At 47.5% G+C, this 15,067-nt stretch overlaps 1 protein-coding gene across 2 annotated transcripts in view; it reads right to left on the bottom strand.

Moving 5' to 3' along the window:
- Window positions 1-432: 432 nt before the first annotated feature.
- Window positions 433-15,067, bottom strand: part of BICDL1 (BICD family like cargo adaptor 1) — a 108,441-nt gene continuing 93,806 nt past the window's right edge. For both annotated transcript variants that reach the window (XM_063086062.1, XM_063086063.1), the window contains 2 exons: window positions 4,661-4,781; window positions 433-1,843 (listed from right to left, as the gene is read on the bottom strand). In XM_063086062.1, the coding sequence (XP_062942132.1) occupies window positions 1,682-1,843; window positions 4,661-4,781 (283 nt within the window). In that variant the 3' untranslated portion in view covers window positions 433-1,681. The remainder of the gene's footprint in view (window positions 1,844-4,660; window positions 4,782-15,067) is intronic.

The raw sequence follows: 15,067 nt of genomic DNA, 5'->3' as shown, positions 1-15,067 counted from the left end.
GGTCCAGGGTTGAGTTTCCCCTCTAGTTTGATGCATTGGCTGGGAGCACATGTGGTAAGACGCCAGGAGAAGCTCCATGTTTATTCCTCACGTGCCTGGAAGGATGTGGTGGAAGCCTCTGCCTGAGTGTTTTCTTTCTGGCTGGAAGTTTCTGCCAAGCTCTAGGGCCCTGACTTCAGCCTGGGAAGCAGTGCAAGCAGGCCTGCTGCCCCCTGCATGAGAGGTGTCCCTTCCTGGCTGAACCCACTGATTGGGTACCAGTGTATGAGGTGACCTCCCGAGTGCAGGGACCCACTATTGCCACCTCTTTCTATAGCAGCCAGTGGTGGGTCTGACATGGAAGCTGCATTTGGACCAGGCAACCCCTCCCCATGCCCAGTGACAGGCAAGAAGAAGCTCTGTAGAAATTCATTTTATTCTTCAGACTATTTCCAAAAGAAGCAGTGGTGTGCTGTTTTTCTAAAAATATGCCTTTATAGATTTGTATATATGTATATTATAAAATCCATACATGTATTTACATGATTGCTACATACAAAATTACAGCACTGTGGTATGTACATATCTATAGGTACATTCTTTCTGCTCATCCCTGCTGTGCTTGTCCCGTGTGAGGGAGGGAGACTGGGTCAGTTGGAAGCTGTGGGCTGGCCCGGCCCGCAGAGCCTTGGAGTTGGGCCTAACTCAGCAGAGCAGGTGGAGTGGAGCGGCTGCTGAGGCAGGAGCAGAAGCAGCAGTCTGCAGGCCTGGTCTTTTTGCAGGCCTGGCAGGCAAACTCCCAGCAGCCTCCCCCATCCACTCTGTGGTGCTGACCTCTTGACATGGGGGTGGCTGACCCACAGACTCCTCTGGGACCATCTGTGGCCTGGCCTTGCTTGGCTGAGCCAAAAAGTTGCATATGTGAGGGGAGCAGGGGACCATGGAGGAGATCCCTCCCAGCCCAGGCCCTATGAAGGGGAACAGGCTGGGTGGCTAAAGCCTGCAGAGGGCCAGCAAGAACACACTGCTTGGCCCCGACCCCACAACAAGGGAAGGACTGCACTGGAGGTGGTTAGGGAGGGACAGCAGTGGCAGCCAGGGGACAGGGCCCTTCTTCCTCCCTGGGCTCAGGGGATGGCCTCAACCAAGCTAGGGTCAGGCTCCTGCCCACAAAGGTGCTCCAGCGGAGGGGCATGCGCGTGGATGAGGGCTGCAGTCTCCCCTTACTCCCTGGGTCAGGGGCTGGGGAGGGAACAGAGGCTCAGGCCTCCTGAGGCATGCAGAGAAAGGCCTCCATTTCTTCTCTCCAGTTTTCTAAAACCGAGGAGGCAGCAGTGCCTGCAGAGTGGGGCCACAATCCACTGGGTCTGAGAGGCAGAGCCCAATCAAGGGGCCACTCTGGAGGCGGCCTGAGCCCTGCTCGGTAAGGGTATCCTAGGGAAGCCCAGGCTTGGTCTTGGCCAGGTAGTGGGGACAGGGCTCCTCCCCATCCTGCTGTGGAGGGCAGCCTGCAGAGGCCAGGCAGGCCCCACCTCTCGGTCCCCATCCCCACCGACACATGGAGTGGGCCCTCTGGGACTGACTGGACCCAGTGCGGGCAGGTGGCACAGCAGCCAAGCCCCAAGCTGCAGGAGGCCCTTGTCCGCGTGACCTTTCAGCCACTTTCTGTCCACCCACCCTCCGTGGCCCGACTACTCCCAACTTAAATCTTCCTGAAGAATGAGAAGAGCCTGTTGCCTTCGGTGGTGCTGGGCTCGTCCCCCGGCCCTGCGCCATGGCCTCTGGAGAAGGCAGGAGCAGGCCGGCCCCGCTCCTTCAGGTGTGTGTCCATCAGCTGCCGGTCTATGACCCTGTGCATGTCATCCTGCAGGGAGAATGGCCAGGACTGAGCAGAGGCACTGACCTCTGGGGTGGGCAGGGAAGTGGCAAATGTCAAAGGAAGGATGAGAGATGATGAGGGATCAGATGAGTGAGCGGCTGCAGCCAGGGCCATTCAACGAGAAAGCGGTGAGATTGGTCAGGGTGAGGACGCACACGGGGCCTCATGGTGCCTCATCTCCTTGGGGCTTGGGCTGGCTTATCCTGGACAGTGGTATCCCTGCCTGACCGCCACCCCCCTCTGCTGAGCACACAGATGGTCTGTCCCTTCATGCCCAGATTAATGGTGCAGTCCCCACACCAGCCCTCTCTGCCCAGCTCCTTGTCCCCTGGGGTTGTCCAGTGCCTCTGGCTTGGTTTGCCAACCCCACCCTCCAGGCCTCAGGGCGAGCTCAGCTTGCTGGCTCTCCAGCCCATGGCCTGGCCTCAGGGGGCTTCTCCTGCCCCTTTCCCCTTCTAATCCTTTCCAATCTGAGCTGCTGCTGCCCACGGGCCACCAGCAGCCCACATGCAGGCTCCCACCTGTGGCAGAGGTCCTGGGCTTCATGGTCTCCAGGGGCTGACCTGTGACAACTCAGGCCCATTTCCTTCCACTTTCTCATGGGGATAAGACCTGCCCCCTCCAAAATGTTTAAGTGGACTAGAAAATGCCCCCTGGCCCCATCTTACAGAACAGCAGCTTTTACTCCATGGGGCTTCTGGGCAGAGCAGCTCCACTCTCCTCCCATTCCAGTTGCTAGCCCCTGATCTTGGTAAGATTCCATTTGACAAAGGGGTTCTGCCACTAATAAAATTTGGAAACTACTGGTTTAGAAATATAAGCAGGCCCGTGTAAGTAACTGCAACCATAAGCATCTGCTGGAGTCCTCCTTCCTTGGACCTGGTGGGCTCTGGGATGTCCCGGTAAAAAGACCCTGAGACTTTGGCTGAACTGTGGAGGGAGTGAACGAGCTGCTCGTGTCTGAGCATGGGACAGGTGAGGGTCCCTGCAGTCAGGGCAGATGACCTCTGTGGCTCTGAGCAGCCAATCACAAGATGAGGGCACGAATTTGGGCTGGCCTGGCCCCTCTGCCTGACCAGCTGGTCCATCACCTGTGTCTCACCTAAGCTCTCACTGAGGGTGTCACTCCAATGTCTCTGCAGGTTTCAGAATGAAACAAAGGGACCTTCCTGACCCATCACCAGGTGGTGGTGAGTGTGGAGCTCTTGCTTCTCTGGCCCACATCCTGCTCTCCTGCTGTCCTCTCCTCCCGTCCCCGTCCTTCATGCTCACCTTCCTCTTGGCCCTTCCCTGCCCTCATCTTCCTCCCGCCTCCCTTTTCCACTTGCCCCTCAGACCTGACACTTGCCAGGTATTTATCCATTCATGGTCCCTATTTCCAAGGTCCCAGTGTACTCATCGGTACAGTGCCCTCACTTAGGATGTGCCCGATTAAGTCTATGTTGTTAAATACAACATAGGAATGCCAAAGAATCCTTCAGAAAAAAGTTCTTTCAAAGCGGCCAATGTTTTCTCTGGCTCACTGCAGAATAGTTTTATACTTTAAGCAAACTGGTCAAGGTATTCCCTTGAAACATATCACTTTAGAACGTCACAGACATGTGCAATGCTGCTCATAATCCCATGCCTGCTGTTACTTCTGTGGGCAAAATGACCCATTTATGAGAAAGCCACACCAAGAAACCAGGGTCAGACTGTCAGAGATGGGTCAGCCCATGCTGGGCCATGTGCTGCCTGGAGCTCACTGGACATGACATGAATGGGAAGAGGGAGGCCAGGTCTTGATGGCATGTCACACTGCACAGAGATGATGCCGGGCTCCGGCACACAGAACACGGCAGGCCACGAGGCGAGGCGCGGCAGGGGCAGGACATGACGGCAGCATGGAAAGGGTGGGTGGGTGTAGGCTCAATCTCACCTCAAAGGCAGGAGGGTGGACAACTAAAGCTGTTGGTACGGGAACTGAGAAAGGCCACTAGATCAGAAACCAAAGGAGCCAGATAGTAAAAAGCCCTGAGGAAGCAAACTGTAGCCGGGAAAGAAGAGAGAGAACAGGCGGGTAAGCTGGGGCATGGCCAGGCCAGTGACCAGCCGAGAGGCCAGTGCTCCAGCTGCCAGCCCAGGGGGGCCCTTGGAGGCCTGGTCACCGCTGACCTGCTCTCCATGGTGGGGCTTGCCTTGCAAAGTCGCAGGTGGCTTTTTATCTGTCTAGTTAGGATTTCTTGGGGGAGAAACATTAAAGGTTATGCCCATATCCTAAAATTGTACTACCCCAATCATATCAACAAAAAGCCAGTCACAGCCCCAGCCCATGGGGAGCCAGGTTGGACCCTGAAAATGGTGGCCCCAGAGATAGATCCACTGACTCATTTTCCCCAGGGCCTGCACCAGCACAGCACTCTTTGGAAAAAGGAAGCTGGCCTTTAGAAGGGGAAGAGTAGCAGCTGCCAGCTGCTCAAGAGTTACTGAACTGTACCCAACTGTGAATTTTCATTGGGTCATAGAGGCCTTTTAGGCCTTATTTAAATAAAGCCCAGATGACCAGCTGAAGGAGGGCCCCATTCCAAGTCTGGACATCATTAAAGCCCCAAACAGCAGCAGCCTGGGGTTTGTCACTCTCCAGAGTATCTACAGCCATTCTTCCCAAGGGACTAGGGGAATGTGAGCTCTGGGTTTTGTCAGGTGAAGACAGGGGTTACTGTTCACCCAGTCACATGGGACCCTCTCGTAGCAAACTCTGCCTGGGTTCAGAGACTCCTCCTGGAGTCTTCTCTTGCCCTGGGTCTCAGGGCTCTTATTTACCTGCCAAGCCTCAAGCTGCTGTGAGAGGTTCAGCTTTTGCTGAATGGCATCCAGCAGCTGGCTGTTCAGAGACATCATGTCCATCTTGCACTTGGCAAGTTCCACTTCCACAGCATTCTTCCTGCAAACAGACAAACCAGGTGAATGTGGACACCTGCTGGTTCTTTACTCGGGGCACCTGGAATCCACAGGATGAGGAAATAGGCTCTGACCCCAAGCTCACAACACATAGTAACTTTAACAGTAACTATGATGTTGCTTGGAGGATTAGTTTGCAACATGCTTTCACATATATTCTTTCAATCTTCATAACCAACCAATAGGGGAAGGGATCAATTGTCATCCCCATCTCACAGATGAACAAAGAGATGGGAAGGGGTTAAGAGGACGATATTGAAATGAGGACTGGAACCCAGAGGAGATCAAAGGACTCACAGAACACAAAGGAACTACTTTTCCCTTCCCCAAAAGGCCAGCCCCCACTGGAAGGTGGGGACCTTGTCCTCCTGGTAATGGGAAGATACTCCTTTTGACCAGCAGCTCCTCTCCTAAGAAAACTCTTGAGGATACAGAGGTAATGCTTGTCACCGTTTAGCTAATCACAGTAAAACAATCAAAACAACAATTAAAAGGAACTGACAAAAAATTACATGATGGGATACAGTCACCAGTAAAAACCACGATGTAGAATATTTACTGACAGTTCATGATGTATTGCTGAATGGAGAAAAGCTCCAGAACACAAGGTCTAGTATGATACTAATTTTGTAAAAGAAAAACTGCCTGTGTGTTGAAGGACGTACACAAAAATGTCTAGTTGGCTATGTCTGAGCAACTCCCCCTCCACACACTTTTGCATTTTGTATGACTAATGTATTGCTTTGTTTGCCTTCCCCAACATTCCTAAATCACAGCTTCCCAATGCAAAAGAAAAACTTTTCCAGGGCGGGGAATTAAGAAGCGGGCGGGACTAACTGGGCATCCTCTACAGAGGCGGCACCGCTTGTCCAGCTGCGGAAAGGTGTGTAACTCAGCCCTTGCCTTCATCAAGCACTGCCGTGAGCACTCTAATCTGCAAAGCTAACGAGAGCGTCCTCATCACACAGCAGCCAGTGTGTACGGCCCCAGGACAGCTAGAGGATCCACCTGCAGAGGCCACCTGGTTCGGGCCTCAGGAACACCCACTTCACAACCTAAGTGTGGCTGGGAGAGTGGGTCCCCTCTGTAAAGTACTCAGGCCACCGTCTCGACCAGCATTTCCTTTGTGCCCTTGTCTACTGAGCAATTAGCCACCTACCCCGACACCCCGCCGGGCTCCAGAAGGGCGCTCCGACCGCCTTCTCTAGAAAAGCGGCTCCAGACAGCTGGGCCACGGCACCAGCCCCGCCCACTGCGGCGGCGGCCTGCGGGGATAGGCCACGAGCCTGCCCAATGGGCGTCGAGGGCTCAGATGCCACAGGCAGCCTCCGTCACGCCCGCTGCCATTGGCTGGTGGCGAGCAGCGAAATCCTCGCATAGAGCAGGTTGCCATGGACGCCCGCCCGCCCTGCGGTCCTGGAACGTCAGAGCAAACCCGTGGCGCCCCGCAGAGGTGGAGCCTCGTGAACTTCTGGGCGTATCTCGGCAGGTGGCGCAGTGAGCAGCCTGGAGCCCGGGGAATGTGCTAACACCGGTGGGTCGAGGGGCCCAAGGGGCCCAAGGGCCGACATCCGGCAGCGGTGGTATCCAGGCGTGTTGGGGTTTCCCTTCCTTCCCAAAAAGCCCCTAAAGCAGGGTCTGCTTTCCCAACCTCTGTATCCTGGCCACGCCCTGTACCCTCAGGACATTTGCTCCCTAAAGAATATTAGTGCTTGTCATTTAAGAGAAATCTCACACTGGAAAGCAGGCTATAGAAGTCTTTGATGGATACATTAATCGCATTTTTAAGAAGGACTAGAAGAATTCCTTGTTTAAGTGAAACCACTACTGACTCTTTTTTGTTTTTGTAAGGCAGATTGCTAGCCCCAGGTTTATTTTTGTTTTTAGTGAAGGACTTTCACCGGCAAAGAGAATTGTTACTTAACTTTCTTGAAACTTGTCTATTGTAGGATAAGGTACACCTTACGGTTCCTGCAGCCCAGTGAACAGAGGGAAGTTATTTTTCTTACAGATTCTCACCCTTGACTACACATTAGAATCACAGGGTAAAGAAGTAGCCCCAACTCCTGCGATTCAGATTGAATTGTTCTGGGGAGGGCCCTGGCATTTGGGGAGTTCCCCAGATGACAGTAATGTGCAGCCAGGATCGAGAATCAGAGATGATGTATATGAAAGTATCTTGTAACTCTAAGGTCCTATACAAATGTGGGTTTGGTTTTTTTCTCTAAATGATTCATTCCTTAGATTTGTCTCAATTCTTGTACATCAAGAATTTCATTTCTAAAGGAAAAATTATCCTCTTGGAGTGATCTAACACCTTTCCTACTCAGCCAACCCTGTTCAATAGGGGTCCAGGAAGGACAGGGCCGTCACTCCAGAGTTCTCTGTACTGAGAGCACCCTTCCAAGGAGAATTTGCAAATCTGATCAGTCAGACTCCAGGATGTTAACTGGGGCCCTTTTCATAGAAGGCAAGCAAGGTTTCATGTAGATTTGGTAACCTTATCTCTCACCCAAGTGGCAGAGGGGGACTGGACACCTTGTTTCTTCTCTCCTGCACCCTGACACTTTGTGTGGTTGTCTCCTACCTTCCACGCTGATGGGAGAATATGGTCAGATCTGAATGTTTAGCCTCTTCTGCTTGTCTGGCTGAGAGAAGGTGACCAGCCAGTGTGCATGTCTGTCTAACTTTATTCTGCTTTTTATTACCAATAGGCTTCTCCAATCAACATCTTCATTTTACCGTTTTATTCCCTAACTGTATCACACAATTTCACCCTTGGTTATTGCTAAAGTTATGCTCCCTCCTCCCCTTTATATCACACAACTGTTCACATATCCACTACCTAGGGTACTGGGAATCTGAGTGGCAAAGATGACATAGTAGTATGCCTCACCGAGTGTAATTCCTAACTTGAACTAGAAATTGATAGACAACCTGATGTGAGGTTCTGACTAGATAGAAAAGGGAACCCCAAGGTAAAACTGAGAAATGGAGGTAATGAAAATGGTTAAAGAGAACAGAAAGGAGGGGAAAAGTGTGTGGAAGTGAGAAGGGGGAAAGTTAGAGTGTGAGGAATTTCAAAGTCAAATCAAAACATGTCATAATTTTAAAAAAGGCATAAAGTATCTTTTTATGTATTGTTTTAAAGGAGCTCATTTGAGTTTCAGCAGTACAAGAGGGGAAAGGTTGTCAGAACGACAGGAGTCAGAAGACCTGAGGTACAGGCTGGTGAGTCACTACTGGCTGTGACCCTGGGAAAGGATCTCAGTGTCCTCACCTGTAAAACTGGGATTAAAAATTTTTACTTCTTACTGTGGCTGGGAGGATTAAAGAATGAATAGGTTTTGTAAACAGTATAGTGATGTACAAATGTTGCTATTAATGTGTTTGAAGTGGTCCAAAAGCAGACACATTTTTTGGTAGCTTTTATCTCCTCACACTTAGTGAACAGGGTTGGTTGAGTGCATGATAAAGCAGTAATTTACAGGGGAATGGGGAAGGTATGTTTTTTGTCTATGCACTTCCAATTTTTTTGAGAGTAAGGGAAAGCAGTTAAGCTTTTCTTCTGTTAAAGAAAACCCAAAACATTATTTAAAAAATGACCTAGTCTGTCAGAAATATAGGGGACAGAAGAAAATGTTAAGGGCTGGCCTGTGGCTCACTTGGGAGAGCATGGTGCTGACAACACCAGGTCAAGGGTCAAGATCCCCTTACCGGTCATCTTTTAAAAAAAAAAAGAAGAAGAAGAAAATGTTAAATGATGCTGTGGGGTGCAATCAAACCCAGAATGTAGAAAAATCCCATGAAACAAATGATCCAGTTTTTTCAATAAATACATGCAATATGAAAAAGAAAAAAGAGGGAAGGAGAAGTGTGCCAGACTTCAATTAGATGGAATATGTGGACTTTGGAGTCTAATTTTAATCAATTACAAAAAGAATTCATGGGATAATTGGCAAAATTTGAACACTGGATACTAAATGTTATTTAAAAATTATTGTTTCAGGACTTTCAAGATGGCGGTGGCTGCGGCGGCTGGCGCAGAGTAGCTGAGGTGGAAAAGGCGGCCACTGGGCCTGAGGCAGCCGGAAAACTTGTGGACCTTCCTCTTGCCATCTCTTAAGGGAGGACCGCTGCTGGTGGCCGGTCGTGGGGGGTGACCGCCACTTTGCCCTCGGCAGGAGAGGCTGCCTCAATTACAGGCAACAGCTTTGAAGTGTGGAGCAGGAAAAGAACTGTTTCTTAGCTGCAAAAGCGAGTCTCTAAACAGGGAACACGGCGCCAGGGCTGCTGTGGATGCAGACAGGATCCTGGAAGCCGGGGCCGCGCTGAAGGCGGCCAGCTGCCCTATTCAGGATTCGAGGTTTCAGGCCGGCATTAAAGAAGATTCCTGGGAGCGCCCGAGCTGCGCCGCGACTGAACAGCCCGAGGCGGCAGCGGCCCAGAACGGGAAAGGCGACAAACCAGAGACAGAGAGTGGCACAACCCTGTTAGTGACCCCTGGACCAGTCCTGTGGGCGGCAGACGCCCACCCGGCTCCCGCCTGCATCACCAGGCCACTCACCGCCCCAGGGCTGCCTCCATTTTCCCAGGTCCGGGCAGCTCCACCCTGCTCGGCTGCCACTGAGCCTTCCCACTTGCTTGCCCGGCGCAGGGCTTTCCAGAGCCTGCGGACCGGCCTCCCATCCCACTCCCTCCGCGGTTCTCTGGCGGGTTGGTGGCGTGGGGCGTCCCCGGCCAGTGTTGGGAGGGCAAGGAAGTACCGGTGGGCCGACTGTCACTCCACCGCACCCTGGACTCCGGCCCCCGGTAAACTTCCTGTTACTGGGAGGCAGATACCATCTCTGCGGCCACCAGTTTGGAAAAAAAGCCTAACCAATTTCTGGTTGGGAATAGTGTGGTAGGAGAGTTCCCAGGTCCGCTTGAACCTGCCGGAGAGCCGGCTGCAGGCGGGCGCTAGACTCGGTTTATACCGGGGGGATACAAAGGTGAACAAGCCCCGAGAAAGATCTACACAGTGCTACAAAGGCACCCAGAGCGACCAGTCGTCTGTGCCTAGCAGAAACCTGGTAGACTTCCTGGGTGAGGCGGTGCCGAGCAGGGTCTTGAAGGCCCAGCTGATAGACGAGGGTTGCAGAAGACACGCCCCAGCCCAGCACAGTGCGCACAGAGTGGGGAGACGCGCGGCCAGGGAGGCGGAGACTCGACAGAAACCACACACCCTGTGGGGTCGCCACTGCACGATCCAACAGCCTGGGCCAGAGCACACGGAACAGGGAGAAGTCTGGCACAGGAAGTGAAAGCTCAACAGCGATCACACACCCTGTGGTACGTGATCCACCAGCCCAGCGGAGTCCAAGCTGACCAGAAAGGTGGCTCCCCCGGAGAAGCCCAAGACCCGAGGCAACCACACACACAAGGCACTAGAGGCCAACTGAGCAGCCACGGAGGTAGCCATACCAAATTGGCAACCACAGCAACATCCTAGTTAGTCATTAGTCTCAAACCGGTGGACTGTGAAACCCCCTGCCACAATGAATAAACACCAAAAAAAAGATACCAGAAATACAAAAAATCAAGAAAGTACACCACCAAAAGTTAATAAATCTCAAACTCTAGATCCTATAGAACAAGAAGCCCTTGAAATGACTGACAAGGAATTTCGAGTGATAATTCTAAGGAAACTGAATGAGATACAAGAAAACACAGCTAGACATCATGATGAAATGAGGAAAAGTATACAGGATCTGAAAGAGGAAATGTACAAAGAAATCAATGTCCTGAAAAAAAATGTAGCAGAACTTGCTGAACTGAAGAAGTTATCCAGCGAAATAACACAGCGGAGAGTTTAACCAGCAGGCTTGTCAAAGTTGAAGAGAGAACCTCTGAACTTGAAGATGGGCTGTTTGAAATAACACAAGCAGACAAAAAGAAAGAAAAAAGAATCAAGGACATGGAAGAAAATCTGAGAGAGATATCAGACAACCTTAAGCGCTCAAATATCCGAGTCATGGGTATTCCAGAAGAGGAGGAAAATGGAGATTCCATTGAAAACATATTCAACAAAATAGTGGCAGAAAACTTCCCAGGTATAGGAAAAGTCACAGATCTTCAGATCCAGGAAGCTCAACGATCTCCAAACGTATTCAACTCAAAAAGGCCTTCTCCAAGACATGTCATAGTCAAATTGGCAAAACTCAGAGACAAAGAGAGAATCTTAAAAGCTGCAAGAGAGAAGCATCAAACCACCTATAAGGGAGCCCCAATCAGGCTAACATCAGACTTTTCATCACAAACCCTAAAAGCTAGAAAGGAATGGGATGATATTTTCAAATACTAAAAGACAAAGATTGCCAGCCAAGAATACTTTACCCTGCAAGGCTATCCTTCCGAAATGAAGGGCAAATAGTATATTTCTCAGACAAACAAAAACTGCGGGAGTTCACTACCACACGACCACCCTTACAAGAAATTCTCAAGGGAGTACTGGGTTTGGTTCCTGAAAAATAACTACCACTGCCATAAAAACCCAAGAAAAATCAATACCCACTAGTATAATAAAAATGGCATTCATGAAGAGAAAACAAGCAAACAAAAATGCTATCTACAACCTAAGGAACCAACAAACACAGAAACCAAACAGTAAATCAGAAAGCAAGGAACAAAAGACACCTAAGACAACCAAACAACCAACAAAATGCTAGGAATAAATCAACACCTTTCAATAACAACTCTTAATGTAAAAGGCTTAAATTCCCCAATCAAAAGACACAGACTGGCTGACTGGATCAAAAAGGAGGACCCAACTATATGCTGCCTACAAGAGACCCACCTCACCCATAAAGATTCACACAGACTAAGAGTGAAAGGATGGAAAAAGATTTACCATGCAAACAAAAAAGAAAAACGAGCTGGAGTAGCTATTCTTATATCTGACAAAATAGACTTTAAACTAAAAACCATAAAAAGAGACAATGAGGGACACTACTTAATGATAAAAGGACTGATCCATCAAGAAGACATGACAATCATAAATATGTATACACCCAATGCTGGAGCAGCCAGATTTATAAAACAAACGCTATTAGACCTAAAGAAGGAAATAGACACTAATACCATAGTAGCAGGGGACCTGAACACCCCACTGTCAATATTAGACAGATCATCTAGGCAAAGAATCAGTAGAGAAACACAAGATCTAAACAAGACTCTAGACCAATTGGAATTGGCAGATATCTACAGAACATTCCACCCAACAACCTCAGAATATTCATTCTTCTCATCAGCACATGGATCATTCTCCAGGATAGATCACATATTAGGTCACAAATCAAGTCTCAATAAATTCAAAAAAATTGGAATTATCCCATGTATCTTCTCAGACCACAATGGATTAAAACTAGAAATTAATAACAAACAAAACTCTGGAAACTATACAAACACATGGAAATTAAACAGCATTCTACTCAATGACATATGGGTCCAAGAAGAAATCAAGCAGGAAATCAAAAAATTTATTGAAACTAATGAAAATAATGATACATCATACCAAAACCTGTGGGATACTGCAAAAGCAGTATTGAGGGGGAAATTTATTGCATTAAACGCTCACTTCAGAAGAATGGAAAGATGGCAAGTGAACAACCTAACACTTCACCTTAAAGAACTAGAAACACAAGAACAATCCAAACCTAAAGTTAGCAGACGGAAAGAAATCATTAAGATCAGAGCAGAACTAAATGAAATTGAAAACCAAAAAACAATTCAAAAGATCAACGAATCAAAAAGTTGGTTTTTTGAAAAGATAAATAAAATTGACAAACCATTAGCATGGCTAACAAAAAAAAAGCAGAGAGAAGACTCAAATAACAAAAATTAGAAATGAAAAAGGCGATATTACAACTGATTCATCTGAAATACAAGGAATCATTCGAGACTACTACAAACAACTATACGCCAACAAATTTGAAAATCTGGAGGAAATGGATAAATTTCTGGACACACACAAGCTCCCAAAACTGAACCGTGAAGACGTAGAAAATTTGAACAGACCAATAACAATAAAGGAGATTGAAGCTGTTATCAGAAGGCTCCCAACAAAGAAAAGCCCAGGACCAGATGGATTCACAGCAGAATTTTACCAAACATTCAAAGAGGAATTGACACCGATTCTTTACAAACTATTCCAAAAGATTGAAACGGACGCAAATCTCCCAAACTCATTCTATGAAGCAAACATCATCCTGATACCAAAACCAGGTAAAGATATAACCAAAAAAGAAAACTACAGGCCAATATCCTTGATGAATATAGATGCAAAAATCCTCACTAAAATACTAGCAAACAGAATACAGGAACACATACGAAAAATTATTCATCACGATCAAGTGGGATTCATCCCAGGGATGCAAGGTTGGTTCAACATACGCAAATCAATAAATGTGATACACCATATTAATAAACTCAAACACAAGGACCATATGATCATCTCTATAGATGCTGAAAAAGCATTTGATAAAGTTCAGCACTCATTCATGACAAAGACCCTCTATAAGTTAGGTATAGAGGGAAAGTATCTCAACATAATTAAAGCCATATATGCCAAACCCAGTGCCAATATCATCCTGAATGGGGAAAAGCTGAAAGCTTTTCCTTTAAGAACAGGAACTAGACAAGGATGCCCACTCTCACCACTCCTATTCAACATAGTGTTGGAAGTACTAGCCAGAGCAATCAGAGAAGAGAAGGAAATAAAGGGCATCCAGATTGGAAAAGATGAAGTCAAACTGTCCCTGTTTGCAGATGACATGATCCTATATATCGAACAGCCTAAAATCTCTACAAAAAAACTCTTGGAGTTGATAAATGATTTCAGCACAGTATAGCAGGATACAAAATCAACACACAAAAATCAGTAGCATTTCTTTTCTCCAATAGTGAACATGCAGAACGAGAAATCAAGAAAGTCTGCCCATTTACAATAGCCACCAAAAAAATAAAATACTTAGGAATTGAGTTAACCAAGGAGGTGAAAAATCTCTATAATGAGAACTACAAACCACTGCTGAGAGAAATTAGAGAGGATACAAGAAGATGGAAAGATATTCCATGCTCTTGGATTGGAAGAATCAACATAGTGAAAATGTCCATACTACCCAAAGTGATATACAAATTCAATACAATCCCCATCAAAATTCCAAAGACATTTTTCTCAGAAATGGAAAAAACTATCCATTCATTTATATGGAACAATAAAAGATCATGCATAGCCAAAGCAATGCTGAGCAAAAAAAATAAAGCTGGAGGCATAACACTACCTGACTTTAAGCTATACTACAAAGCTATAATAACCAAAACAGTATGGTACTGGCATAAAAACAGACACACTGACCAATGGAATAGAATAGAGAATCCAGAAATCACCCCACACACTTACTGCCATCTGATCTTTGACAAAGGCACCAAGCCTATTCCCTGGGGAAGGGACTGCCTCTTCAGCAAATGGTGCTGGGAGAACTGGATATCCATATGCAGGAGAATGAAACTAGATCCATACCTCTCACCGTATACTAAAATCAACTCAAAATGGATTAAGGATTTAAATATACACCCTGAAACAATGAAACTTCTTAAAGAAAACATAGGAGAAACACTTCAGGAAATAGGACTGGACACAGACTTCATGAACACGACCCCAAAAGCACGGGCAACCAAAGGAAAAATAAACAAATGGGATTATATCAAACTAAAAAGCTTTTGCACAGCAAAAGAAACAATTAACAGAGTTAAAAGACAACCAACAGAGTGGGAGAAAATATTTGCAAAATATACATCTGACAAAGGATTAATATCCAGAATATACAAGGAACTCAAACAACTTTACAAGAAGAAAACAAGCAACCCAATTAAAAAATGGGCAAAAGAGCTAAGCAGGCATCTCTCTAAGGAAGATATACAAATGGCCAACAGACATATGAAAAAATGCTCAACATCACTCAGCATCCGGGAAATGCAAATCAAAACCACACTGAGATACCACCTAACCCCAGTTAGGATGGCTAAAATCCAAAAGACTCTGAACAATAAATGCTGGCGAGGTTGCGGAGAAAAAGGAACTCTCATACATTGTTGGTGGGACTGCAAAATGGTGCAGCCTCTATGGAAAATGGTATGGAGGTTCCTCAAACAATTGCAGATAGATCTACCATACGACCCAGCTATCCCACTGTTGGGAATATACCCAGAGGAATGGAAATCATCAAGTTG

The sequence above is a fragment of the Cynocephalus volans genome, chromosome 2, assembly GCF_027409185.1.
Source record: "Cynocephalus volans isolate mCynVol1 chromosome 2, mCynVol1.pri, whole genome shotgun sequence".
Classification (NCBI taxonomy): Eukaryota; Metazoa; Chordata; class Mammalia; order Dermoptera; family Cynocephalidae; genus Cynocephalus; species Cynocephalus volans.
Note: the sequence above shows the minus strand (reverse complement) of the source record. Positions and strands in the feature narration are given on the sequence as shown.